Raw genomic sequence first — 26,672 nt, 5'->3', positions numbered from 1 at the left:
TGTATATATCAGAAGCAATCTGATCGACGCCTAGAAATATATATTTTAGTTATCTTTTGTCTCATATTTATTTTATGATCCGTGGCAGACATATTCTTCTGTAGTGTAGTCCGTCCACGAACTCATTTGCCTATCCGAACTCCAAAGCAGAATTGAGGTTTAGGGTAAAAACACCTTCAATTATCCCGAGGATTCCCTGAACTCATATTTTTGCTATCCAGAGCTGAATTGAGTTCAATTCTCCAGTGTTACACCCCCTTCAAGTTATTTCGAGGCTTCTATTCAAGCTGTCACTGAAAAATAGTGGTATAGTGTTCTGGAACAGCCACCCGAATAGCCAACAGCTTTCAGAAAAGTGGTTCATCCAAACAAAAGAGCATTTAATAAAAACGAAACGAGTTTGTGTAGGAGAAAACAGCAACAGCATCAGTTATATCAGTAAAATTCCCTTCTCATATGGGAATTCCTTCCTGTGAAAGCAGAATGTCATTACATAGTTTATAAGAAATCCAAATGTTAGATCCACACAATAGCTGGTGATCAGTAGAGCAGTTAGGCAACAGCTGGAGCTCTAAAGAGAGTAATGAGATGATGTATGCCTCTTCACTAGAAAAGTTTTCTATATTCATCTGCCTCTTCAGCCATCTCCTCAATGCCTCTGTCTTTCCTTTCCTTGTCCAAATCAAGTGACTGCTTCATCTCCTTCTCCTTCACGTCCAGCTGCATGAACGCAAAAGATTAATAAAATTTGTGTTTCAAATCTAGCCAACTAAGTATGAGTAATCAGTAGCGGATATTTGAATCTTACAGCATCATAAATCTCATCATTCTTTTCAAAATCACCACTTTTGCGCGGGATGATGTGAATATGAACATGAGGAACTGTTTGTCCCGCCTGGGGTCCATCCTGAGATATTAACAGAAGCAAAGAACTTACGACCAGCTTTCCAAGCAGAGAAATAGGCCAAAAAAACAAAAACAAATGATAACAAAATAAGTAAAATTCCAACATAGTGAAAACTTGGATATCCATTTTATTTCTACATTGATGAGAACACAATATCAAATTCTGCATTTACTATCTTTTCGAAAATTTGAGTATATCAGGTTCTGTAGTCCTTTTTGCAGACATACAGCTATATTATGGTTAAGGATAACAACAGATCTATAAGAACAGAGCCTACTTACTTGGATCGCAAATGTCAGAGAAGATGCCTTGTGGTATGACTCAAGTTGCTTGCCAACTTTTTGTGCTGTAAGCCACAAGTCACTAGTCTCATCAGCAGTAAGCTCAGCAAAGCGCTGTACTTCACGTCTTGGGCAGACAAGCACATGTATATTTGGTTAAGGAGACCACTTATTAAGTTTTGAGACAACTGAGGATCCAACCATATTAGCAAAAAGTTTACAAGAAGGACACCTCATGCCATCCCTAGTGCCCTAGGTCAATGGAAAAGAAGAGCAGCGAACTTTTTAAGAAACTAATATGATGTAGATTATTCTGTGTGCAAAAGCCAATAAAGCACAAAACAGAACCTATTACATTGGTGGGAGAAAATTAAAGTTACAGATATTTCAAAAGAGTGGAACTAGAATCATTTCCAACAGAAAACAATTCGTTCTTAAATGTATATTCATAATTCAAGAAATATGAACCTCATACGACAGTCTTTGAAAGTTTATTAATTGCATAGGAAGGACGAGTCTATGAAAGGAATCATACAGGCTACAACACTCCCTTAGGGAACAGCCAATAAAATTGGAACTATACAGAGGAACATGCTGGCTACAGAAAATAACACTATCTTTATCTGGTTACAAACTTTCATGCTCCAGTACTGGGAGCCAACTCTTCTGTATTGCAGAGTTTACATAAATTAGTATTTATCAGACAACACATGTCCTTAAGAATTTACAAAGCAATCAAGTTTAATTCATATATCATAGCTAGCTTTTTGGATGTCTTTTCTGCATCTACGAGTAGGAAAGTAGCACAACTAAAAGGGAAGAGGTGTAAAGGAGTGAACCAAGTTAAGTGTAAATACAACTGCCAACAAACTTTGATCAAAGCTGGCGAGCCAAAGAGAGATGAAGATGTTATTTCAATCAATTTCTCAACATAAATCACGAGGATAGATTATATAATTGAGGACAGATTTTAGACTTGTTAGAGAACTTCTAATATATATATATATTTTTTTTTTGAAAATGGTAACAGTTAATCTATATATCCACAGGTATACTACATCCAAATGTGTAGTCCCCCTTCAAAAAGTTACATCTTACAGCTTGTTCCTTACATGATCTTCCTCTTACAGTAATTCCAAAACATCAAAAATATCTTCTGTTTGTACTAAAACTACCTGTTTACACCAAAAGTAAAAAAGACTTAGACAATTCATCTTGAACTTCTGTAGACAACATTGTTTGCTCTCAAAGCACCTCTGATTCCTTTCATTCCATACAGTCCACCATATGCATGATGGGACAATCCTCCATCTCTCCTCCTCCTTTGTTGCATTTCCATCCCTATTCCAACTGTTTAGAACTCCTTTAATGTTCCCAGGTTTTCACCCACTTGATCTTCCTCAGGCTTATGAACATCTTCCATAGTTGTTCTGTCCATTTGCAGTGTAAAAAGAGATGGTTGATTGTCTCATTTTGTTCCCCACATAAGAAACACCTTGAGCATAGATGGAAACCTCTTTTTTCCAAGTTGTCATTCTTTTGCCAAGAGCCAGTTGAAGCAGTTCACTTTGTATGGAACTTTTGTCCTCCAGATCATCTTCCAGGGCCAGGGCCAGTAACCCTCCTGCATAGTTGAGGTGTTCAGGTCCTTATAAGCTGAATTAACTAAGAAAATTCCTTTGCTGTCCTTCTGCCATTCTATTGAGTCTCTTTCTCCTGTCAAATTGTTGAAAGTGGCCATTGTATTATGAAATGCTGCTATCCTCTCTATCTCCCAATCATTCAAGTTTCTTCTCAGATTCAAGTTCCATCCCTGTCCAGTCCATATCTCAGCAACAGTGGCTTGTTGCAATTGACAAAGAACAAATAGATCAGGGTACAACTGTTTCAGGGTTGTACTATCAATCCACTTATCATTCCAAAATGAAACCTTTAACCCATTCCCAACCTTACATCTGATCCTTGCTAGCATAATAGGCCACAAGTTCCTGATTGCTCTCCAAACAGTGCAACTGTATGGTATAGTTACCATGTTTGTTGTCCAGTTATCTTCCATTCCATATTTAACAGTGATGACATCTTTCCAGAGCATGTTCTCTTCTGTAGCAAATTTCCATAACCATTTCATCATTAGGCTTTGGTTCTGGATCTTCATGTCTCTAATACCCACTCCTCCTACCTTCTTGCTAATTGTCAATTCTTTCCACTTGACTAGATGTATCTTTTTCTTGTCTTCGGTGCCTTGCCAGAAAAAGTTCCTTCTAAGCATGTCAATCCTTTTAATCACATTGACAGGTGTTGGAAAGATGGACATCATGTAAGATGGTAAAGCATCTAACACACTGTTGACCATAGTCAGTCTACCCCCAAGAGAAAGGTACTGACTTTTCCAGTTGGACAGTCTTTTCTCACATTTCTCTAAAACCCCATTCCATATCCCTTTGGATTTGCTTTTAGCTCCCAAAGGCATGCCCAAGTAAATGGTTGGGAGTTCCCCCACTCTGCCTCCAAGCTTCTCAGCTAACCTCTCCAATCCTGGCACCTCATTTATAGGATAGATGAAACTTTTCCCCCAATTGATGTGTAATCCGGAAACTGCTTCAAAGATGATGAAGATAACCCTTAGCATTAGCATACCATTTTCCTCTGCATCACAAAATACTAAGGTGTCATCTGCATACTGTAGATGTGTGATCTCTAAATTGTTTCCTTCTCCCACCTGGAATCCCTTTATCCATCCTCTCTCCTGTGCATGTTTAACATGTTGCTCATCCCTTCCATTGCAAGAATGAATAGGAAAGGGGATAAAGGGTCCCCCTGTCTCAATCCCCTTTGAGAAGGAAAGAAACCACAAGGAGTTCTATTGACCAAAACTGAGAATTTTACTGTGCTGATGCACTGTTTAATCCATCTAGTACCAAAGCCCATCTGCTCCAGCATCTTGATCAGGAAGCTCCAGTTCAAATGATCATAAGCTTTATGGATGTCAAGTTTGCATAGAATGCCTGGTTTTTTACTTCTCTGCCTGGAATCCACACATTCATTAGCTATAAGAATCGCATCCATAATCTATCTCCGTTTTATGAAAGCCATTTGCTATCTATCCACCAGTTTGTGGATAACCTTTTTCAGTCTCTCTGCCAGTAGCTTGGCAATGATTTTGTATACTCCACCTATTAAGCTAATAGGTCTGAAGTCATTGAGTTCTATTATTATTATTATTATTATTATTTATACATATTTTTAGCTTATTTTTCACTTCTATTTTATTTAGTATGATGATGATATGATATGAGCTTAAATGAAGAAATGGGGATTCATATAGCCAACCGTAACTTGTTTGGAACTGAGGCGTAATTGTTGTTGATATATTCATGGCAGAAACCTTAACTACTCTTGGTAGAATTAGGTCTACCAAAGTAAAAGATACTATGAATAATATGAGAGTTAGAAAAGTATGTGTTCCACATGGGTATCTCTGTAGACTAGTATGACAAACGAGGCTATTTAATGTTATACTAGTATCCCCGGACTCTGCTAACGCGGGATGCTTTGTGCACCGGGCTGCCCATTTACCAAAGTGTGGGAAGATTCAAATAAGTGGAAGACTAGTACTTTTTTCCAACATATACAAAACAAAGAGTTGCGAACTAATGTGGTATTAGGTGTATGGTTCCTATCATGAAGCATTGGAAAAGAGTGATAGATCATAGATTTAGGGAAAATACAAAGATGATGAAGAACCAATTTGCATTTACGCATGGTAGATTAATAACAAAGTTCAGAGTTTTGCAAAAAGGATTGAACGAAATTTATAAAGATCGGAAAAAGGATCTCCACAAGATATTCATTAAACTAGAGATGGAGAAAGCATCTGATACGGTGTGAAGAAAAGACCTTAAGTTGGCGCTTGAGAAGAAAGAAATTCATATCAAATGCACAAAACTCAAAAAGGATATACAAAAGAGTGTGCAAAAGTGATGGAACAGTGAGAAGAGAGACAAAAGAATTTCTCTCAAGGGGTGGATTTATACCAGGGGTCCGCATTGAGCTCGTACTTGTTTACCTAGTTATAAATGAACTAATCAATAGCATATAGGATGAGGTTACAATTACATGGTGCATGCTCTTTACAACGATATTGTGCTAATTGACGAAACTAGAGAAATAGTTGACCAAAAGTTGGAGATATGGAGAAGTATTCTAGAAAGTAAGAGTTCTAGAATAAGTAAAAGTAAGACCACATTATTGACTAGGTGAAGTTAATTTTTTCATTACAATTTCAAAAAAGAAGAATGTAGGTGAAGTGAGATTAGACGGGATTATAGTATCTAAGTGAAGACAATTCAAATATTTAGGCTAATCTTTCATGATAATAGCCAGATAGATTAAATGTAACACTTTTTTTTTAATCAAGTAAGATTAAATGTGAGACATGAAATTAGAAAATGATATCTGAAAGAAAAGAGAGGAGTGCTATGGAATCACTTAGAGACAGGAAGATGCACAATAAGATGAAAGGTAACTACTATAGAATGGTCGTAAATGTAGAAATGCTGCATTTGAATGAATCTTGGGCCCTAAAGCTCAACACATCCACAAGACGTGGATATTAAGATCGACATGCAATATACAACATTCGGCAAGATTAGAAAATGACCACATAAGACAGAGAGTGTAAGAAGCACATATTAAAGATGAAATAAGAGGTCACTTGAGATAGTTTAGCTATGATCTTCTTCTTCACAGACCTTATATGCATCGGTCTATATGTACAACAATATAATGACTGAAGCTGTTTTAGAACAAACGAGGTAGACCTCAAATCACATAGAGGAAAACTGTCTAAGAAAATCCAAACCTCTATGAATCAGTGTATTATAAGAACAAAGCAGAACGGAAGCAAAAACTGCTTGATTGTTCTTGTTACATTTACATTGGGATTGGTATTTTTCATGGGTCACTTTATTATGGTTGTGATTTGTAGTTCCGAGCAAGGATAACTGTGAGATTTAGAAAATATTCAACTTTTTTATTTTAAGAAAAGAGGACCTTAATTTGAAAAACAAACAAAAAAAAAACACTTTGATTTTCCTTAAAACACATATTATGTATGTACTTAGTATGGAATAAAATGCACCTAAACAGAATGGACTCGATAATAAGGATTCAATTAAGCATAGTTGATGGACTAACTAACTGATTGAGAAGAGTGCTGGACTTTCTAAACTGATATCAGAGGCATATTTTATTTTATTTGCACATATACATCCAAATACATATGTGTCTTGCATTAAAAGAAATATTTTAGCATAGAGTGGCTGGACAGAATCATACTAAAAGTAAATTGAGGAGATGAAGAATCACCACATTCTAGCATCCTCAATATCATCACAATGACTATATTCACATAATATTTAATGGATCTGCAAAAACCGTTCAATTACAGAGTGGACAAGGATATGACCTGCATGACAAGAAAAGGGAGTCAATAGATCGTATTCATGCGAGAACTGAAAAGGGAAAATGATGACACTATAAAGGTTTTTTCCAGATACATGAGAAATACGAATAAATATCACAAAGTACAAGGGACTATCATAAGGATATACAAAGAACAGAAGAATGAATTGAAATATGAAGTAGCAGAAGGGAAGCACTGAGCATAGAATGAGAATCTGTTCAAGGTGCTTGTCTTGTTCGGAGAAGATTTTTGTATAAAAATGGCAGAATCAACATAATTTCTATTGATTCCACATCCTAAGAAGTTTTGGTTCTGACGAATTACCAGACTATGACAGTAGAAGTGGTGCAAGCGAGACCTTAGTCTAGACTAGCAGCTAATATATAACCATTGGATCAAGCACTAAAAATTGTCTTATGTCCAAAGTCATGACAGAGTTCATTTTCCTACTATGATGTTGGTTATTTGCTTTCAGTTAAAAAAAAAAAAAAAAAGTGGTCCAGCAGCTAGTATTCATGCTTGAAGTATGTGGCATTGCATGTGTCTGGGGATGGAATAGCAAAAACCAATAAACATGCAGTCACTGTGCTATCACTTTGCTAATTATGTAGTCCAACTTTCATCATCATCAGGCATAATCATGAATATTATTCTCGTGTCTTTTTCCCTTCAATTTTCCAACCATCCAAATTATTGGTGCTAATTGTTATGTGTTGTTGAGTACACCTTCTGAAGGCATCACTCCTTCAATGTATAAAGCCTCCTAGCCTCATATAGTTTTAGCATCATGTTAATTGAAAACTATGTCTCCTATCACAACTAAAGCACCACTAAAGATTAGGGAAAACCAATAAAATTTCTGAATACCCGTTTGGTATTACAGCTCAAAAGATGATATTTTGGAATCCTACCAAGAAATGATGCAACCCCTAGTCATGAAATCCTCGGCAAAAAATAACAGGTAAAACTTGGCTTATTACTGTAGTAATTAAGAAGGGGGGAGATCCCAGATAACAAACTAAGAAAAATAGGAGAGTAGAGAAAGAAAGGCAGGTGAGAAATACCAGGAAGAAGAGGGCGGAGGTTGACCAAGGCATAAGACAAATGAGTAGAGTAGAACACTTCTTTATTGTCAATCTTGTATGGTCCAAACATATAAAAATTATCCCCCTCCATCTGTTTGTTTCACCAATAAATATGAATGAATGAACATGGGAAAACAACAACAAGAAGTAACCCAAAAATGAATGAAAGAGACGTGCCTTGGACTGCGAATGAGTGATTGAACCGGAGAATCGCGCTAAGAAATGATAACCGGGTTTGGCCTTGCTGTGAAAATTAGACAAGGGTGTCAAGTTACGCGACCAAACAAAACACACTTGCTTTAACATTTCTAGGTTTCTATTTGGAGCGGGTACCACTGTCCCCCATCAATGGATGGATACTTCAATTTTAAGCAAAATTAAAGAAAAAAACAAAAAACAAATTTACATAGTGAGATTTGACCACACTAATTCAATAAAAACTTACTCATATTGAGTGTGTACAACAAATATTATTAATTTACTAATAAGTGTCACAATTTAATTCATATAAGTCGTAAGGGCACCTGTATCCCAACCCGATAGGCAAATCATATTCAACCATTAACCAATTCTATTATTAAATGATAAAGATTTAAGCATTTGAAATACTCATAAATTATAAATAAATGTTGTAAGTCAAGTACGACAAAATACATAAAAATCTTCGATGATGATATGAGACAAGAACATCTAAACAGAATACAATACATGGCCTCAAAGTGAATACACAATCTGAATGTAAATAAGATACTCCCTCTGTTTCAATTTATGTGAACTTATTTCCTTTTTAGTCCGTATCAAAATGAATGATCTCTTTCCTAATTTGAAAACAAATTCACTTTATGAAGTGATTTACAGCCACACAAATATTCAAGATTATTTTGAACCACAAGTTTCAAAAGTCTTCACTCTTTCTTAAATGTCGTGCCCAGTCAAATGGGTTCACATAAATTGAAACGGAGGGAGTAGTTAATAAGTTAGAAAGGAGTTCGCGGTGCTGCAAACAAGCCACAAGACAGTTGTTACACCTTAGAAAATTTCACGTTACAGGCTGCAGACGGCTTAATGTGAGCTCAAGGAGGAGCAAATATTACAAGTATAAATGATAGAATTCTACTGTATTAGCATGAGGATAGCATGAGTATGACATTTGGAATTCGTACAATATGATTGGAATGATACGTTAAAAGATATATAGCCCTCGTAACCGTAAGATGAGGTGGGGCCCACATGTCGGGATTTTATAAAAGGCATATGACAATTTATATGAATAGTATATGGGAAGTTGAGCAACTCTTAAGAAGGACACTTAAGCTAAATATGAGCATAAGCACTCCAAAAGGATGATTTAAGGATACGTTTTCGGGTGATCTAGCTTTACGAGGCCAACACGCCATTATAAGTTTAGAATTTGGGAAAACAGAAAAAATGAAAGTTATAGATAATTGAAAGATAAAGTGTAGTACGAGTTGTCGTCATCGTTTTAAGCTAAAAGTTGAACTTGGGGGATGTTGGTTTCGTGGTGGCTGCTCATATAAGGTATGTTTAAGATGTTCTTACCATGATCATCGATAGATTTGACGGGTTAGAATAGAGAAAATGACGTTGAAAGTTCGGTTATAATTTTTGGATATCAAATGACTTGGGGGCTGTTTTGGTAATGATTAAATGGATAGAATTAGTTGGATATTGATATAAAATGATTGTTGATATTGTTGTTGATGTTATTGATAAGTTGTTGTTCTTGAATTTGGGAGAATAAAGTGTATGAAGATATCGTATACAAAGCGTATACTGGGCTATTTTAGTGTATATCTTTGGGAGTTGATGCTTTGAGTTTAAAGAGGCTTATATGAGATGGTTGTTGTTGTTGTTGTTGTTGATTGCTAATTGTGTTGTTAAATTGAATTGGAATTAGAGTGAAACGAAGATTACAGGGAAAATGCTGCCCGAATTTACGGAAGTTAATTACGAGCTTAGAGAAGTATATGAACCTTTTTCAAGTTGTCTACAGTTTCCTTTACCTTGATTGTGGATTGACCAGTGTTTGGAAGCATAAGTTAAGCTAATCACGTAAGTGTCACGCCCTGAACCATAGCCTGGGCGTAACACGGCACTCGGTGCCTGATTGCATGTGACCGAGCGAACCACATGGCTTGCTGAATCATCACGAGGCATACATGAGCGGAAATAACGTGAAGTGCATGATGAGCTTTTACAAAACATAGTAAGTCATAATATTAAACATAAGCACTTGGTTAAGTCATGAATGCGGATACTATCATAAATGAGCCAAACCGGCTAACCAACTCTGGAAGTCTAACATGACACTTGTCCTGTCTATGAAACCTCTAACATGAGTCTGAAACACGTAACATACTTGCTAGGACAAGGCCCCCAGCATACCTTTATATGCAAAACTAAATAAATAAAGACAATGTCTAAACCCCGAATGAGATGGGGCTCACCAATAAGCTAGTACGTGAAAATCCTACTGAGCAGATGTGGCGTCCTGTAAATCCGTACTTGCATCGTGAAATGCAGGCCCCCGGGCAATAAAAGGGGACGTCCGCACATTGAATGTACTGGTATGTAAAGCAACTGAAAGAAATGACATTGACATGGAATAACATGATAAGAACTGAAACTGAAAACCTGGACATGAACATGAGCATAAGCATGGATACATATATATATATATATATATATATATATATATATATATATATATAACATAAGTAAAACATGATAAGTAGGGAGAGCATTTCATTAACCGACAACATGATATCACCACACGGATACGTGGAGTCTGGTACCTCACCGGACTAGCAGAGCCCTCATACCTTACCAGGGTATAAGGTGGTAACGTGCCTGATGGATCTATTCAGTGTAAAATAAAGGAATCGTCCTAACTGGGCGGAGCGATCCTTGTCCTACGGTGGCTACGTAGTTTCAGGCTATCTGAACCTTCTCGGTAACTTGTGCAACTCCCAAAAATATGAACATGATATAGTTGGCTAAGAAGCCCATGATTTTCGTGAATTAACTTGTAAATGACTTATAATCATGATTTCACGAAATAACTTGTAAACGTGGTTTCATGAAATAACTTGTATTTAGCATGTATGTATCTTGAATCATGGCATGAAGGTAATTATATAATACAATTGCATGAAAACTTGTAGACATGTAGGATATTCATGAAATAAGCATTTTTAGTTAAAAACATGCATGCAAGAACCCATGGAATACAAGATATGGGCTTTCATGGATTACGGACAGGTTCTCAATAATCATAATGAAATATCAAGAACACAATGAAGAATTTATAACAGTTTAATACATAGTATAAGGTAGGGCATGGACCTAGGGTTGTCATGAACGTGGTTAAAAACCCTAGTTTTCGTAAAGCTTCATACTTTATGGAAGAAGAAGCGTGGGGAAGAACAATGATGTTCCTACACGTAGATAGCAAATCTACATACCTGGTAATGCTCCAAACTTGAATTAAAGACTTTAACTTTGAAGAAGATTTCCAAAATCTTGAATCTTAAACCTTGAGATGGGTTTTCTTGAAAACCCTAGGTTAGGAATGATGATTCTTGTTTAGATTACAAGGATATATATTAGAATTGACTTGGAATGATTAGAATAGGCTTACCTTAGTTTTCTTGATGATGGGAGAGAATAGAAGGTCATTCTAGGGCTGGGGGGTGTGAGGAATGAAGTGAAAAAGCCTTAAAACGAAGTTTTAAAATTGCTGTCGGACCCATTTTACGGCCCATAAAAGTTTTACGGACCGTATATCCCACCGTAAATCAATTACAGTGATTTGGGCTTTCTGGGCCAATTTTACGGCCTAAATATACAGCCCGTATAATTTTCACGGCTCGTAGATTCCGCCGTAAATCGGCAGAACACTGTTTTAGTAAAGCGGGCATAACGTTTTGTACAGATATCTGTTTGACCTGCATAATATACCGTTGAAAATGTATTTCAAAGATCTACAACTTTCAAGAAAGAAATTTCCCCAAATTCCTTACATATTGTCCATATACTCATTTTGATTGAGACATGGTGCAAACTCACTTGAAAACACGCTCCGTAGGGTAGCTTCCGACTTTCCTTTGCTCAAGGACTCTTCTCATGTCTTGATTGGGTTTCAAACACCATTTATACACTACTCAAATTGGGTTCATTATACCCCCGTCTTATGAGTCAAATCTTAGCCCGAATGCACGAGGTGTTACAGTAAGCGACAAGGTATGTGAGGCAAAAATTTCTTCCTTTGGCATGATTCTTCTTGTTTTCATTCTATATGTACTCCATATGATTCCATTCTTAGACGAGTAAGGTCTAAATGTTTCTTGTGATGGCTTATTGATATTGTACTTCTATTATGTTCCGAAGGGAACACCCATAAGGTGCCAAGTTGAGTTGTGTATATGGTTTTACTAATTATTTCGAGGAAATGAGTTTTATACTAAAGGAAACATAAAGTTTGATTTTCAAAACCACTTCGAAGGGGGTGCGAGATTTTACTACTTCATTTCATTTACGATTTATGTTTACATTCCATAGCATCATCCCTTTGTATTGATATTGTTATATCCCGTATTTTTGGACTAGAAAATTTAATCGTCCAATATGAGCAAAATTACCCGAGCCCGGAGAATTCGATCATATTCAAGGATGAAGATCAAGAGCTCGGTGTACAAAGAGTTTGAGGTCCCGAAATAATTTAAGACTTAACAAGTGTGATCACGGTGATTGAGAATAATATTTTATGTATATCAAGAGGGACTATGGACTAGCGCTATGCCACATAATCTTGATAATGAGTATATGAAGAGTGTTAAAAATAATTTATTACTTAAGTGAATCGTAGTCAAGGAATTAACTATGTGTGTAATTGGTTTAACCAGGGATTGTAGTGGAAGACAAAAAAAAAAATTAAAATTAATTGGGATCATTGGATAACTATTAGGTGGATATGGTCCACGTGTATAAACAATAAATTGGCAGCAAATATTTTAGATGTAGGACATTGGGTATTGTAGCAAAAGTTAGTGATAAGTACTAAGAAAAGTTTGGCCACGAAGGAACACGTGTCTTGCAAGACCCTTTTAAGCTCTTATTACTTCACTTTATTTGTTATTTTACATAAGAGAATGAAAGCAGCAACACAATTTTATCATTGTGAGCACTAACGTTTGCTTCATTTTGACGGAGATGAACAACAATTTTTCTCTTCAACCAAAAAATACTAGATTTCAGTATTGGGGAAAATACAAATAATTACAAAGAGGTTATATAAATGTTGGTTTCCTCCGGATTCTAGCAAATTTGGGTTTTCTTCAAAGTAAAGTAAAGTGGAAGAAGATCATTTTTTTGGTATATAAGGTAAGAATTATCCTCTTCTAGGTATATTTAAATTCATTAAAGTCATAGCTAAATCATGAGATGGGAAATACGAATATTTTACCGTAAATTGTATTTGATGTTGTTGTTGGCCCATGGGCTGTTTGTTGGACTGTTTTGTGGGTTATGTAAACATAGTTATGGACGGAAATTATGTTATATGACATGATTATGATAACACACATATGAAGTGTTCTTAAAATGATCATTATTTAAGTGAATTGAGATAAAAAAAAATAATTGAGGTTGTTGGGTAATTAATACGTGGACATGCCCATGTATTTTATGGATAAGTGGCAGCAAGTTAATCTTTTTGCATGACATAAAATGATAATGTTGTTGTGTCATATTTAAGAGATGTGTATTAAAATGAATTAATACCTAGTTACACGTGTAAAGTGGAGGGAGTGTATCTAAAGGTTTTGCTTTAATTTGCTGGACGTTTTTGGTATATAAAAATTGGAAGTGAACATGTTGCCTTGTATTCTTAGACCTCCTTACTTCAGATTTTTAACCAAAAAAAAGTGTGCAGCAACTTCCATTTTGATCTTCTCTACTTTAGCAAAAAATTGTCTTAAGACAAAGTAGCAACAATGTTTCTTTCCAGTATAGTAGCAACATTTTTCTATTTTAAGAGAACCAACTTTTACTTCGTGATGAAGCAAAGTCACGGGAAGTTTGACAGAGACCAGCAAAGGTACAATCTGTCATCTAAAATCTTTTATGAGCTCAAATCAGCGTCCAAGGTATGTCTTTGATGAGAACTTACGAATTGACGATCAGAAGCCGGATATGCATTATTATTGTTTGTTGGACTATTTTGGAGTACGGTGTATGGTATTCTATGGATTGAATTGGTAAATTTGATATGATTGTAGTTCTCGTGATGTATCAAGCGTAGAAATCATGTAAATGTGTTACGGATATATTGGACTTGTTATTGTAATTAGGAAAGCAGATGGGGATTTGTTGTTTCCTAAGTTAATGAGCTTGTAGCTTGTTATTGTTCACTGAGATTGTTGGATGCCTCATAGATGTTAATATGTCTAAATGTAAGCTTGGGAAGGTAAAGGAAAATAGAGGTGATGCTATTCAAGGTTGGTTAAAATGTGTTTAACGTCCATAAGCTGTCGATAAGAGCTATCGTGACGTTAGTATCATGTTCGTTGCTGCTGTAGATTCCACTTGGAGGGAGACTCAGCTCGTGAGCCTATGAAAAGAGTTGGTATAAGGTATGTAAAGCCTACCTTTCTTTCTTTTGGCATGTCCTAGTCGTAATAGGCTATGATACGCGTCTTGGGGAAAACTCCATCCTTAGAAATCCGAGCATAGTTTTGATCCTTATTCGATTCAATGCAAGTGAGTTGTGAACTCTATGCTTTGATGAAAAATAACTTAAACACTTTTATTTTTAAAAGAGCTTTGTGCCATAAAACGTCCGTAACTTTTACAAATAGAATCGGATTACCTTGAAAGGTTCGTGGCCGGCTCCATAAGGCCTAATGTCCGTAATTTACGTACGCCACCTCGACTTGACCCGAGGTGGGCCCACAATTTCCGAAACCTTCTTGTATTGTTCTATTTGACCTATTTTCGTACTATGATTAAAAGAAAACTTTTGGTTATTGTTCCGACTACTAAACGATAGTTGTTTTAACTATTCCCAGATTTTTCTGATTTGTTCCGTTTGACTTATTTTGAAGTGGAATTCAAAGGAAACTCTTGGCTACTTTTCTAACTACTATACGACAGTTGTTTTGAAGTATTTCGTAAGTCCCACAACGTATTTTGAAACATGAAAACGATTTCAGGAAACTTATTTTGACATAAACCATTGCGACATTCGTAAGGCATACGCTATGATTACCGTTTAGTTTCTTGATATGGTTTGTCATCTGAATTATGCTATTGAGTCTCCGTAAATGTGTTATATTTTATATTGCATTAGTTTCTCACTACTCCATTCGTGGATGCCTCAATGTTTCCTTCACTGAGCCCGGGCCAGGATATGTTATCACGCGTATTCCACTGCATTGTTCGCCGCGCCTCGATGTGAGGGGGCAGGTATACATGTACATGGGTTGTGGAGTATGCTGTGCCATGTACACATATTCTGATATATGATGATATGATATGATATGGCCATCTGATGTGTTTGACATGTGCATATTCTGATATGATATGTTACGGAGTTATTCCCTACTCTGGAGTTATGCTGTGTTGTGGCGCCAGTGTCGGGGTGGCGACCACGTTCTGTTCACCGAGTCCCTTGGTGGGGGCCGGATATGATATGGCATATGTTTTTGCATACACTCTTTATGTTCTGGAAATATGCATTTTGCTATTCTGGATATTCCGTTCATTTTCTGTACCTTCTGCTTCGATTATGACTTTGTTTACTACGTTCCGTGCTTTACATATTCAGTACATTTTCCGTACTGACCCCCTTTCTTCGGGGGCTGCGTTTCATGCCACGCAGGTACAGACGATCGATTTGCTGATCCGCCCGCTTAGGATCCTATTCCGCTGTCTTGGAGTGCTCTTTTGTCCGGAGCCTATATTTTGGTACAGTCCTTTGCTATTGTATATATGTACGCTATTCAGGGGCATGACGGGGCCCTGTCCCGTCTTATGATTCTGTTATGATCTGTAGAGGTCTGTAGACATACATGTGGGTTCTGTATATGTTTTGGGTGATATGATCTGTGATAGCCTCATCGGCTTCCACGTGCTATATTTGTTCACCTGTGATAGTTAGTGACGCCATTTGACCTCTATATTTATATATATATTCTGCTAATATAATGGTTTGGGTTATTGGGTACGTTTGGGTGTCCAGCACGGACACTAGTCGCGGCCTACGGGGTTGGGTCGTGACAGATATGATCATTTATTCTTTGGGTAGGGCAATAAGATGAAATTGAGAAAAATATAAGTAGTAAGAATTTCATTACAAATCTACCCTCAAACCTGGAAGTATGTCCTCCTAAGTCTAGTGAGATACAAATTTGATAACTTCTATGAAAGAAAGGCTAAGGCTAATAACTGGATTGTGATGAATTGATTAGTGACTTATGATATGAATTGAAATTGATATTTGTGGATTGAGTTTGTGTTGGCATGATTGTGATATTAAGCTGGAAGCAGCTGCCCGAAGGGGCTATCATTATTATGCCGGAAGCGGCCGTCCGAAAGGACTATTGTGATACTAGCCGGAAGCCGCTGTTTGAAGGGACCATTCTGTTAACATGTCAGAAGCGGCATGTGTGTTGGATTGCATTATTTACTTAAAGCTTGTTTTGAGACTTCGTGTACCCATTTATGTTTCTTCTAGCGAAGGCCGCAGGTATTGAGTTAGATTGTGATTTCTTCTCTCCTAAGTCAAATTATGATTATGACTTGTCACCACCTTACATACTCAGTACATTGTCCGTACTGACGTGCTTTTTCCTAGGGACGCTGCGTTCATGCCCGCAACCCCGGATTGTTTGGCAGGTTAAGTGTATAGCTAGGATGCGTGGACTAGCTGAGATTGGCAAGTTCCACCTCATTCTGGAGCTGTGCTGAGTCATGTATAGATATATGATCATGGGTATGTCAGGGGCCCTATCCTCACTCATAATGTTCAGTTTACTTCTTAGAGGCTTCTGCAGACAGTGTCATGTGGTATGTTTGTCGAGATGTCGACAAAGTGATGTCAGTTGAATCATTTGTGGATTTTAATAGAGTATGTATTTTAGATGATTTCAATTGGTTTAAAGTACTTATTTGATTGAAATTTTTCATAATCGTTATAAAGATAATGATTTCTATTTGGAAAAGTTTTATGTTTTTAAAAGTGTTTGAAATGACAGGTTTTGATAAAGCGAATGTCTAAGGGTTCGGGTGTGACAATAGCTATATCTCGAAGCCTGAAAGCACTAACTCCACTGCCTCGGTCTCCGAAGCATGCATCACTTTGAAAATCCGGTGGAGCTGATCAATAAAATTCTGCGGGTCTTCATCCCACCTGGCTCCTGTGTACTCTAGAGGCTTTAATGCCAGAAGCTCTCGAACTACCGGGCCCCTCAGAAGACCCTGCACCAGCCGGTACTCTCGATTGTTTCTGGGTAGCCACTATCTGCGTCAGTAGCTGCACCGCACTCCTGATATCCTGATCAGTCGGCGCAGGAGGGGTTACCGGAGGTGCTGCCTCCCTCGGAAGCTCCTCGGGTGGTGGAGGAGTCGGTGATGGCTGGGAAGGGGTCTCACCCTAAGACTCAGACTGGGCCCTATCTGCTGGGGGTGCCCTGCTGGTCCTCTCGCCCGATGCCGTGTTACCTTTCTGACTAGCCGTAGTCTTCCTAGTCACCCGCATCTCTGTATGCACACACAATAGGTAAGTTTAACTCAAATTTTCTATGACTCAGCTCTACAACACTATTTAGATTTGAAAGAAGGGTAACCAACTCCTAAATGCCCTGTAGTTCCCTGTGTTGCGCCCCATATTCCTCGCGGAAGACGGGCCAGTACACGTGACAACTCTTTTAGTGGATTTAAAAGAGAAGAGTTAGGAGCATTAGGGCCCATTTACTACTACTAATGCAATAATTATGTTTAACTAGTCTGCGCAACCAAAGATCGGGTAAGGGTTCAAATTACCTCAAAAGGAAGGTGCTAAACACCTTTCGAGGCCCACAAATGTAGGTCCTGACCGAATTTAGGATTATATGGGATTAAGTGATTAAAGCGCAAAATTAATTAAATAGTAATCAAAATTAAACTAAGTGATTAAACATGTGAGGTTGACTTATTATTTTAAGTGAAGAATGTAGGAAAGTGTTTATAAAAAATAATTTATATTAAGCAATAGTCCGCGTGACAATAAAATCTATACAGAGGAATGAACAAGAAAAGAGGGCTTTTGGCAGAAAAGAAAATCATTTCTCGTTTAATGTGATACTACAACTCAACTTGGATATATATATGCTATAATCAAAATGTAAGCCAATTTAACGCTACTCGACAACTTAAAAAGAAATTAGGAAAATAACCTCCAAATAACTGTAATATCTTAACTAACCAAAGAAATACAGTAGAATGACAAGGTAAGACAAGATTGGAGTTTATAATACGGGATTTTAGGCATGGATTCTAATAAGTGACATATATGGAACTAGCGAAGCGGCAACTTAATAAAGAATACCAAAAAATATTTAGAATGCTGAGTCAAAAGTCTATGAGCAATAAGCCTCCAAACGTCATGTACCAGAAAATTCATCCTTTAATTATTCTTTGTTTTCACATAGTGCGTTCTAGCCAGTTCCCATAAATTTTAACATCTCTCAAAAGAAAAGAAATTATTAGTAAAATGTGCGCCACCTTAACTTTGGTGGCGAATTCAATGTAAAGGACCGAAATAAACAATAGATTAACAATGTATAAATTTAAAGCTAAGAGTAAGAGAAGAACGTGGGATCAATACATGACAAAGCTGAGAACGGGCCCAATGCGATGTTACTCCCCTCTATTCTATTTTAGTACGATCGACTCTCTTAAACGCCTTAAAATGAGACGAAAAGAATTCTTAAAAAATGTCCAAGAGCACTAAATAAAATATTTAAGCATTTAAGAAAGACGTGTGAAGCTTAAAAATATTTTGATGTTTAGATTGTAAGAAAAGCATGTCACAACTTAGCGTAGTAGTAAAAGTTGTCAAGTTTTGAGACTTTTAAAAAAGTCACTCGTGAAATTAGAAAGGAGGTAGTAACGAGTTACTTTACTTCTTTTTAATAAAGCTATTTGTGCGCTTCATACAAGATGAAGTTACAGCCGACCTTTTTTCTCATTTCCCAACGTACCTGGTCCGCTTGGGGCGACGACTCCACTTGCGTTAACTCCGTTATATGTTGTGGTTGAACTCCAAGCGACGCCACTCCATTATATTGCACATGTAAAAAAAAAAGTATGGAAAGGGTGGTGAGAATATGTTTGTTCTTAATGTTTAACTAATCAAGAGAAAATTCAAATAATGAAGTAAATAAAATTCTTGATCAAAATAAGCACATAATGACTAAGGGTTCACAATTGCCTTCGGGTTAAGCTATGATTAAAATAACGCGATAACGTGACCAGATCTAAAAAATATAAAGTGATTGGATAGTAAAATGATGAAATGAAAAACGTGATAAAATAATATAACATTAAAACTAAAGTATAAGATAGTATAAATATTAGGTGTAAAAGCGAATGGTCAAGTGTAAATACTCTAACTGTTAGATCTAAGGATAGCAAAATGTAAGTACGTTATTGGGAGGACATAATGGTTAGATATAAGTGCAGTAGGATAGTAAGGTGGAAAAAAGAGAATAGCTATTTTCGGACTGTGAAATAGGATCAGATGAGATTAAATGCCTGTGAAAATGATTTAAGATATAAAACATATGCACTTGGATGTAAAATCTCGAAAAGGAAACCTAAATATATATTGAAGAAGCCAAAATCTGTTACTTGTGGATTAAATGGAGATCACACAGAAAAGAAAATTTATTTGCTTATTTCCTAAAGACTAGGCATTTTCGTATTTAAATAGTCAAGCACGTTATAATAATAAACCTATAACCAAATTAATCTGATAACAAGCAAGTAACAACAGGGCACATAATCACACAGTAAATCCCCCGCCCCAACTGTTCCCTTCCACTATTTTTATCTTTACACAGTGCATGTTGAGAAAATGAAAGGCGAAAATATTACGAGAGAACCGAGTTCATAGCTGGATGACGAGCCGTGTTGCCAACTCCAATCATCCCGACGCTTTCTCTAATTCTAAGAGAACTATGATATGTGTAAACGGTGCCCGAGAAAGGTGAGAATAGAGAATGAAGTGGTAAACAGCGATAAGGGAGGTTAAAGGATGGTTGAAATCAATAGAGAAGCAATAAGAGTTGGTAAAAAAAATGATGAACAATATCATCTTTTCTTTTTCTTCTGTCTCTGACCCCTTCTCCAATAAAGGGAGAGATCTTTTTGTAGGTATAGGAAAAAAAAGCCGTTGGGAGAGGGAGCCAAAATGGAAAAAGATATCTTTAGGAAAACAAAAGGAGAGGATTTTTTGGAGTAATTTTTGAAGACAGAAATTTCTCGTGTATCTAGCCTTAGGAAGGACCTAGTACATGGAGGAACGTTAGGAGGGTTTATGCATCAACAAGGAAATAAAATATTGGTGTGAATAAAATAGTTTGGAAAGGGAAATTTTAGGATAGCTTCAAAATTAACGAATAATAACTGATGGGTTCGGCGTCTTGGTTTGGGCTACTACTATGTAAAAAATTAGTATACGTATCCGCGCAATGCGCGGACAGTATTAAAAAAATATTATTCCTAATTATTTCAAATTTTGTTGTATATGTTTGAGCATATTAGATTATCTTAAAAAAGTCTAACTAAAATATTGCTTGCAATATGAAAATAATGACGACGAATTATATAATTATCAAACAATTTTTTTGTTCCATATTTTTTATCACATTACTCATTATCCTTTTCTTTAGCCGAGGATCTTTCGAAAACAGTCTATCTACCTTCCAAGGTAGGGGTAAGATCTGCGTACACTCTAGCCTCCACATACCCTAAGTTGTGTGATTTCATTAAGCATGTTGTTGTTGTACATCATTACTAGCTACCCGCGCGATGTGCTGACTGTATTGAAGAATCCTATACTTGATCATTTCAAATTGTGATGTACTCTCTCTGTCTCAAATTATTTATTGTGATTTCTAAAAATAGATGTCTCAAACTATTTGTCATTTCAGAAATTCAAGACAAAATCAATTATCCTTTCTAGTTTACGATTAGTAATAATTATCCTAAAGACTACAAACACCTCAAGATGACACATAGATAGATAAGATATTCGATGAAGATTTATTATATCGTAAGATATAAATAAGGATAAAATAGTTAAAAAAAACATTCCTAATGAATATTCTTTTATGGGGTGTGTAAAACAGAAAGACAACAAATAATTTAATACAAAGGAAGTATCTATTTGAGCATATTCATGATATAATCTTGAAAAAAGTTCAACTAACATATTATTCTTACATTACGGTGTTAACCTTTTATTTCATTGGGCCGCCATTTGTTCCAATATAATTTTTTTTTTTTTTTCTTTTTACATTATCCAAGTCATATCAGAACTCGCGTGAAGCGCGGATGGCTAAGGTAATAAATCATATTAAATTGTGATATATCTTGTTTGTGGTGTAAATAAATTAGTGTGGATGCCATGTCCCCACATGTTCTGTAGCACTATGATCTCTCCAAGTCTTTGAGGTTATAAATAGCCTCTTTCATTTATGAAAGAAGACACCCAAAAATAGAAAGAATTATTATACTACACTCGCTCCTTTCCCTCTTTCTCTCTATGCATGTGCTTTTATTGCTCCTTTATTTTATTACATCGCTTTTATTTTATAACCCATTATCAACACGAGGCTTTAACTAACTGATATTATCCAATTCAGTCGGGATTAATCTTTAAAGAAATTCAGCGATGAGAAAGTGAGGTAAGTTTCCTTCACTTAATTTTCTTAGCATAACTAGCATATTCCAGTGGTTGATAAATACGCAGTCTGCTATGAAAAGCAATCTATAATTAGTATAGAATGATTAAGATTCGTTTATAATATTCTTAGATTTGCACTCTGAAATATTGGATCTAGTCTAGTATATATATTTGTCCAGTCTTCTAGCCGAATTTGACAATCAGTAATTAAGGAGTTTAACATCTTTGTTTCCTTTGGCAATACTAATTAAAGTCATCTGATCAAGTTAAAATCCGATTAGTTACCATAGTATTAATTATGGGCGTTCATGGGTCGGTTTGGGTCGGTTTTAGGTTAAAACCAAAACCAAACCAATTAAGTCGATTTTTAAAATTTCTAAAACCAAACCAAACCAAATATAATACATAACCATCGGTTTGGTTGTAGTCGGTTTGGTTCGGTTTGAGTTGGTTTTTCGGTTTTTAAGAAAACTAACGGTATTCTATTTTTCATGTTTTTTTTCCTACAATTAGGAGAGAATTTTTAACTTTTTCCAACTTATAATTCATTAGTATCTTTTTATTGTGGTAGCTATAATTTTCTTGTATTATGAATAAAATGTCTTAGGATTTATGATTTTATTTAAGTGAGTAAAGTTTATAAGAAATACAAAAAATGAATCTAGGTAAATCTCATAGTTGTTTCTTTGAATAAATGAGTTAGAATTCATGGATTTCTTTTTTAAAATCGGCTTAAAGGTATAAAATTCATTAGTCTGTTAGAGATAAATTAAATTAAGTATATAAATTATTTAAAAGCATTTATAAAAATCAACATATTGTATATATATAATTATAAAAATTATGTATAAAATTTATTGATTCGGTTCGGTTTTTTCTTCAGTTTGCTTTTAGTAAAACCAAAACCAAACCAAGTATTATCGATTTTTAAAAGTTCAAAACCAAATCAAACCCAAGTAAATATCGGTTTATTTAGTCGGTTTGATTTGGTTTTTGATTTGGATCGGTTTTTAACCAAACCGTGAACACTACTTGGCTATTGGCAAAATGTTATTGCAGAGGAAATTTATAACGGTGTAAGTAGATTTGATAAATCTTAAAATTCTCAGCTAAGTCTTAGGATTTATGATTTTATTTAAGTGAGTAAAGTTTATAAGAAATACAAAAAATGAATCTAGGTAAATCTCATAGTTGTTTCTTTGAATAAATGAGTTAGAATTCATGGATTTCTTTTTTAAAATCGGCTTAAAGGTATAAAATTCATTAGTCTGTTAGAGATAAATTAAATTAAGTATATAAATTATTTAAAAGCATTTATAAAAATCAACATATTGTATATATATAATTATAAAAATTATGTATAAAATTTATTGATTCGGTTCGGTTTTTTCTTCAGTTTGCTTTTAGTAAAACCAAAACCAAATCAAGTATTATCGATTTTTAAAAGTTCAAAACCAAATCAAACCCAAGTAAATATCGGTTTATTTAGTCGGTTTGATTTGGTTTTTGATTTGGATCGGTTTTTAACCAAACCGTGAACACTACTTGGCTATTGGCAAAATGTTATTGCAGAGGAAATTTATAACGGTGTAAGTAGATTTGATAAATCTTAAAATTCTCAGCTAAGTATGTGGTAAGTATGGAATATTCACTAAACTGATTAGATGAAAAATTGTGTGCATATATACTGTATAATCTTTTACAATTTGATTTAAAGGTTCACATCAAAACATATTATTTAATTGAATCACTCTTGTCTTTAGACGGACGTGATTTGATTATATTGAATTTTTGCTTGGCGTTAATATGAAAATTTAATTTGCTTATATATACTCCTATCATATTTATGTGATCTCGCTTAAGAATACTATATATTGAACTCAAGAGTATGCAAACGATGAACTTCAAAGGAGTTGGCGTGGTTATATTTCATGCCATTGGTTAAGCGTGAAACGGTGGATTCAATCTCATTGCATCTAGAGGGTATAATATCAGGTCCAGTCCTGGTGCACCGTGATAATTAATGAAATATTGGGTTTGAGTCCCATCATATTATGGTCTACCAAGCCTTTATATGGGTAGGATAGTGGGCTAGCGTCTCATGCCCCATTTTGATGATATAATTATGACTAAAGCAAAATAATGTGCTTTTGATGAAAAGTTATGAAGCTTGCCACATTGAATTTTCTCCATTCCGGAAGTGAATGTCATAGCAGTACATAATAAGTCTGAAAGAAGACAACTAGCTGAATGTATGAATGTGGGCATGAAAAGATAAAATAATAATGGTCATCATGATTGTGGTAATTATAAAAGGAAGAACACAATGGGTTCTCAAAATGGCCCTTCAAAAGGTGAAGTTAATCTTTGCGATATGGTACGAAATGTCGTTGGGAACGCAATTATCGTGCGACCTAATTTGACCGATTTGATAAATCTTCCATCAAAAGAAAGGAATACAAAATGGAGGCGCACTTGACCTTTCAAATTAAAGTGATGCTGAGGTTGGTCACATAAATATAATAAATTTCAAGGCATGACAAGGAACTTATAATGAACATTTATGAAGCACATACAAATTATTATAGTTCATTCCTTGAATAAAATGTAACTTGTGATAAGCACCGTGATTGCTGGCCATTCTTTAAAGTGAATGTGGCAAGATGTGATAATATATATGCATAAAGACATGCTTATGTATGGTTATACTATACCACAACTCACCTCTTGAAGAGGTTTGAGAAAAATCATTATTGTGATATAAGTGGTCATTGATCGACTTGCCGATGATTATTTAAGAGAAAAGGTAAAAGCAAGCAACAGTTTTTGCCTATAATGATTTTGATCATGACCGAAAATGATAGAATTTTCTCCTTTAAAGGGGATGTGTTATGAAATATGTGGTAACACAATTAATTGACAGCTTTGGAAGAGCTAATTTATTACTATTTTGGTGATTATCAATAAAACATTTACTGTAGTAAGTCTCAAAGACACTTATTGAGTTTCAAAGGTATTCACCAAAGTGGCCATTCATAGTGAGACTATATATGATAGATGGAAAGATTTAAGATCTTCATATTACTACAGTCATAGCAGGTAAGAAATATAAATGTGAAAGGTTATCCTGCTTTCCTCCTCTTTGTACTACACAAATATGAGCATCATGATAGAATCACATACGATTGTAAACTATAAATTTATTGAAAGAAACATCAGTTGGCATGACCGGTTGACCATCTCGGTTTAAATGTGATGTGAAAATAATTGAGAATTCACATGGTTCTTATAGAAGAAATAAAAGATTCTTCAAGAAATTCTCTTGTGCTGCTTATGATCATAAATCTATTATTAGACCAGTTGAGGTTGGGATTAGGATCCCCATAGATTTGGAAAGTATAAAAGGTGATATATATTCATGAGCTCAGTCACCTGCCATGTTGACCATTTACTATTATATGATTTTAATAGATGCATCTATGATTTGGTCACATGTGCGTTTGGAATCTACTTGTAATTTGATTTTTTCAAGGTAGTTTGCTCAAATTGATAAATTAAGAGCATGGTTCCAAACAATACAATTATGTTAATAATGCTGGTTTATATCCATAGTTGGTTTAGAAGAAATTGTATGCCTCCAATATGATAGCTGAACCATTGAGTATGAGAATAAAACTCCCAATTTGGTATGGGATATGCTATTTAACATGTAGTAGCACTCGTATGCGTCAAACCAAACAAGTAATAATAAAAATTCCATCACGATTGGTTCAAGGTCCGGAACCAAATAATATCCATCTAGAAACATTTGAATGTGCGGGAATAAATTCAATTGCACCACCACAACGCACAAAGAGGGATCCCCAAAGAAGGTTGGGGATATATGTTAGTCTTACTAGCATCAGGGGCAGAAATGATAAGTAGCTGGAATGTATTATGTGGAATAAATTATCATTAGCATAATCCTCATTCAAAAGGATAATTCAAGTCAAATGTCAGATGCATTTTACTGACCCAAAGAATATTATATGTCAGCTACAAATGCTCCATTTAGAATTAAAGTCCCTGTAGGACAGAGTCTACAGCACGCCTGAAGCGTGGTAGACCGATCGGTTCCAAAGATAAAAATCCTTAAAAAGAGAGGAGAAAATTATTATAATGGTCATAATAAGGAGGTAAGTGCTCTAGAAGAGCCCCAAGACATAACACTTCATCATATCTTGAAAAAGGTTCACGTACTTGAAATTAATGAATATGAAGAGATCTCGACAAATTATGTCTAAGGAACTGATCCAAAAGATCTTCGACGATGTGTATGATATACCACTCGATATTATGATAATAATCTTAAAATTTAAATCTGTCATGGTACAGATAAACAAATGATTGGCCAAAATCAAAGGGTGCAATCGAGTATTAGTGACTTCACATAAAAAGTGAAGCTTTCAGATTTGTAGTCCAAACACCTGAAAGTGGAAAGCCAGTGGGGTACATTATATATACTGCGAAAATGAAATGATGAAAATAAAGTTGTTAGATCTAAATAATGACTTATGGCACTAAGGTTTTCTTCTCGCAAAGACCTGACATTGGTTATATGGAAACATATTCTCCTGTGGTGGATGCAATCACTTTCAGAGTTCTTATTAGTCTGACAATACATGAAAACTCGATATGCGTATAATGAATTGTTGTCACTATTAATATTTCTAGCTAGACAACAAAATCTCTATGAAAATCCTTGAGGGATTAAAAGTGCCTGAAGCATAAAATAGTTCTCGGGGAACTGGTTCGATAAAGTTTCGTAAGTCCTTAAAAGGATTGAAAAGAAAAAGGAAAAAACTCAGCGCGCATGTGATATAATTGCCTTAGCAAGTACATATTGCAAGATGGGTGCAAAAGCGGCCCAATTTGCCCTTGTGTTTCTATAAAGAGGTGTGGCTCTAAAGTCGTTATGATTATTGTG

General features: G+C 35.5%; 1 protein-coding gene and 1 long non-coding RNA gene across 2 annotated transcripts; one reads left to right on the top strand and one right to left on the bottom strand.

Annotated features, from left to right (window-relative positions):
- Nucleotides 1–359: 359 nt before the first annotated feature.
- LOC132644375 (bifunctional bis(5'-adenosyl)-triphosphatase/adenylylsulfatase FHIT-like) lies at nucleotides 360–8,077 on the bottom strand. Its single transcript, XM_060360964.1, has 5 exons — nucleotides 7,915–8,077; nucleotides 7,715–7,828; nucleotides 1,189–1,335; nucleotides 809–907; nucleotides 360–720 (listed from the first exon to the last, which is right to left on the bottom strand). The coding sequence occupies exons 1-5, from the start codon at nucleotides 8,041–8,043 to the stop codon at nucleotides 607–609; spliced, it is 603 nt and encodes a 200-aa protein (XP_060216947.1). The 5' UTR covers nucleotides 8,044–8,077; the 3' UTR covers nucleotides 360–606.
- A 13,304-nt stretch (nucleotides 8,078–21,381) lies between these two features.
- On the top strand, nucleotides 21,382–24,934 carry LOC132644372 (uncharacterized). Its single transcript, XR_009583840.1, has 2 exons — nucleotides 21,382–21,707; nucleotides 23,592–24,934. It is a non-coding gene; the product is annotated as an uncharacterized LOC132644372 (long non-coding RNA).
- The last annotated feature ends 1,738 nt before the right edge of the window (nucleotides 24,935–26,672 follow it).

The sequence above is a fragment of the Lycium barbarum genome, chromosome 6 (genome assembly GCF_019175385.1).
Source record: "Lycium barbarum isolate Lr01 chromosome 6, ASM1917538v2, whole genome shotgun sequence".
NCBI classification, from domain to species: Eukaryota; Viridiplantae; Streptophyta; class Magnoliopsida; order Solanales; family Solanaceae; genus Lycium; species Lycium barbarum.
Note: the sequence above shows the minus strand (reverse complement) of the source record. Positions and strands in the feature narration are given on the sequence as shown.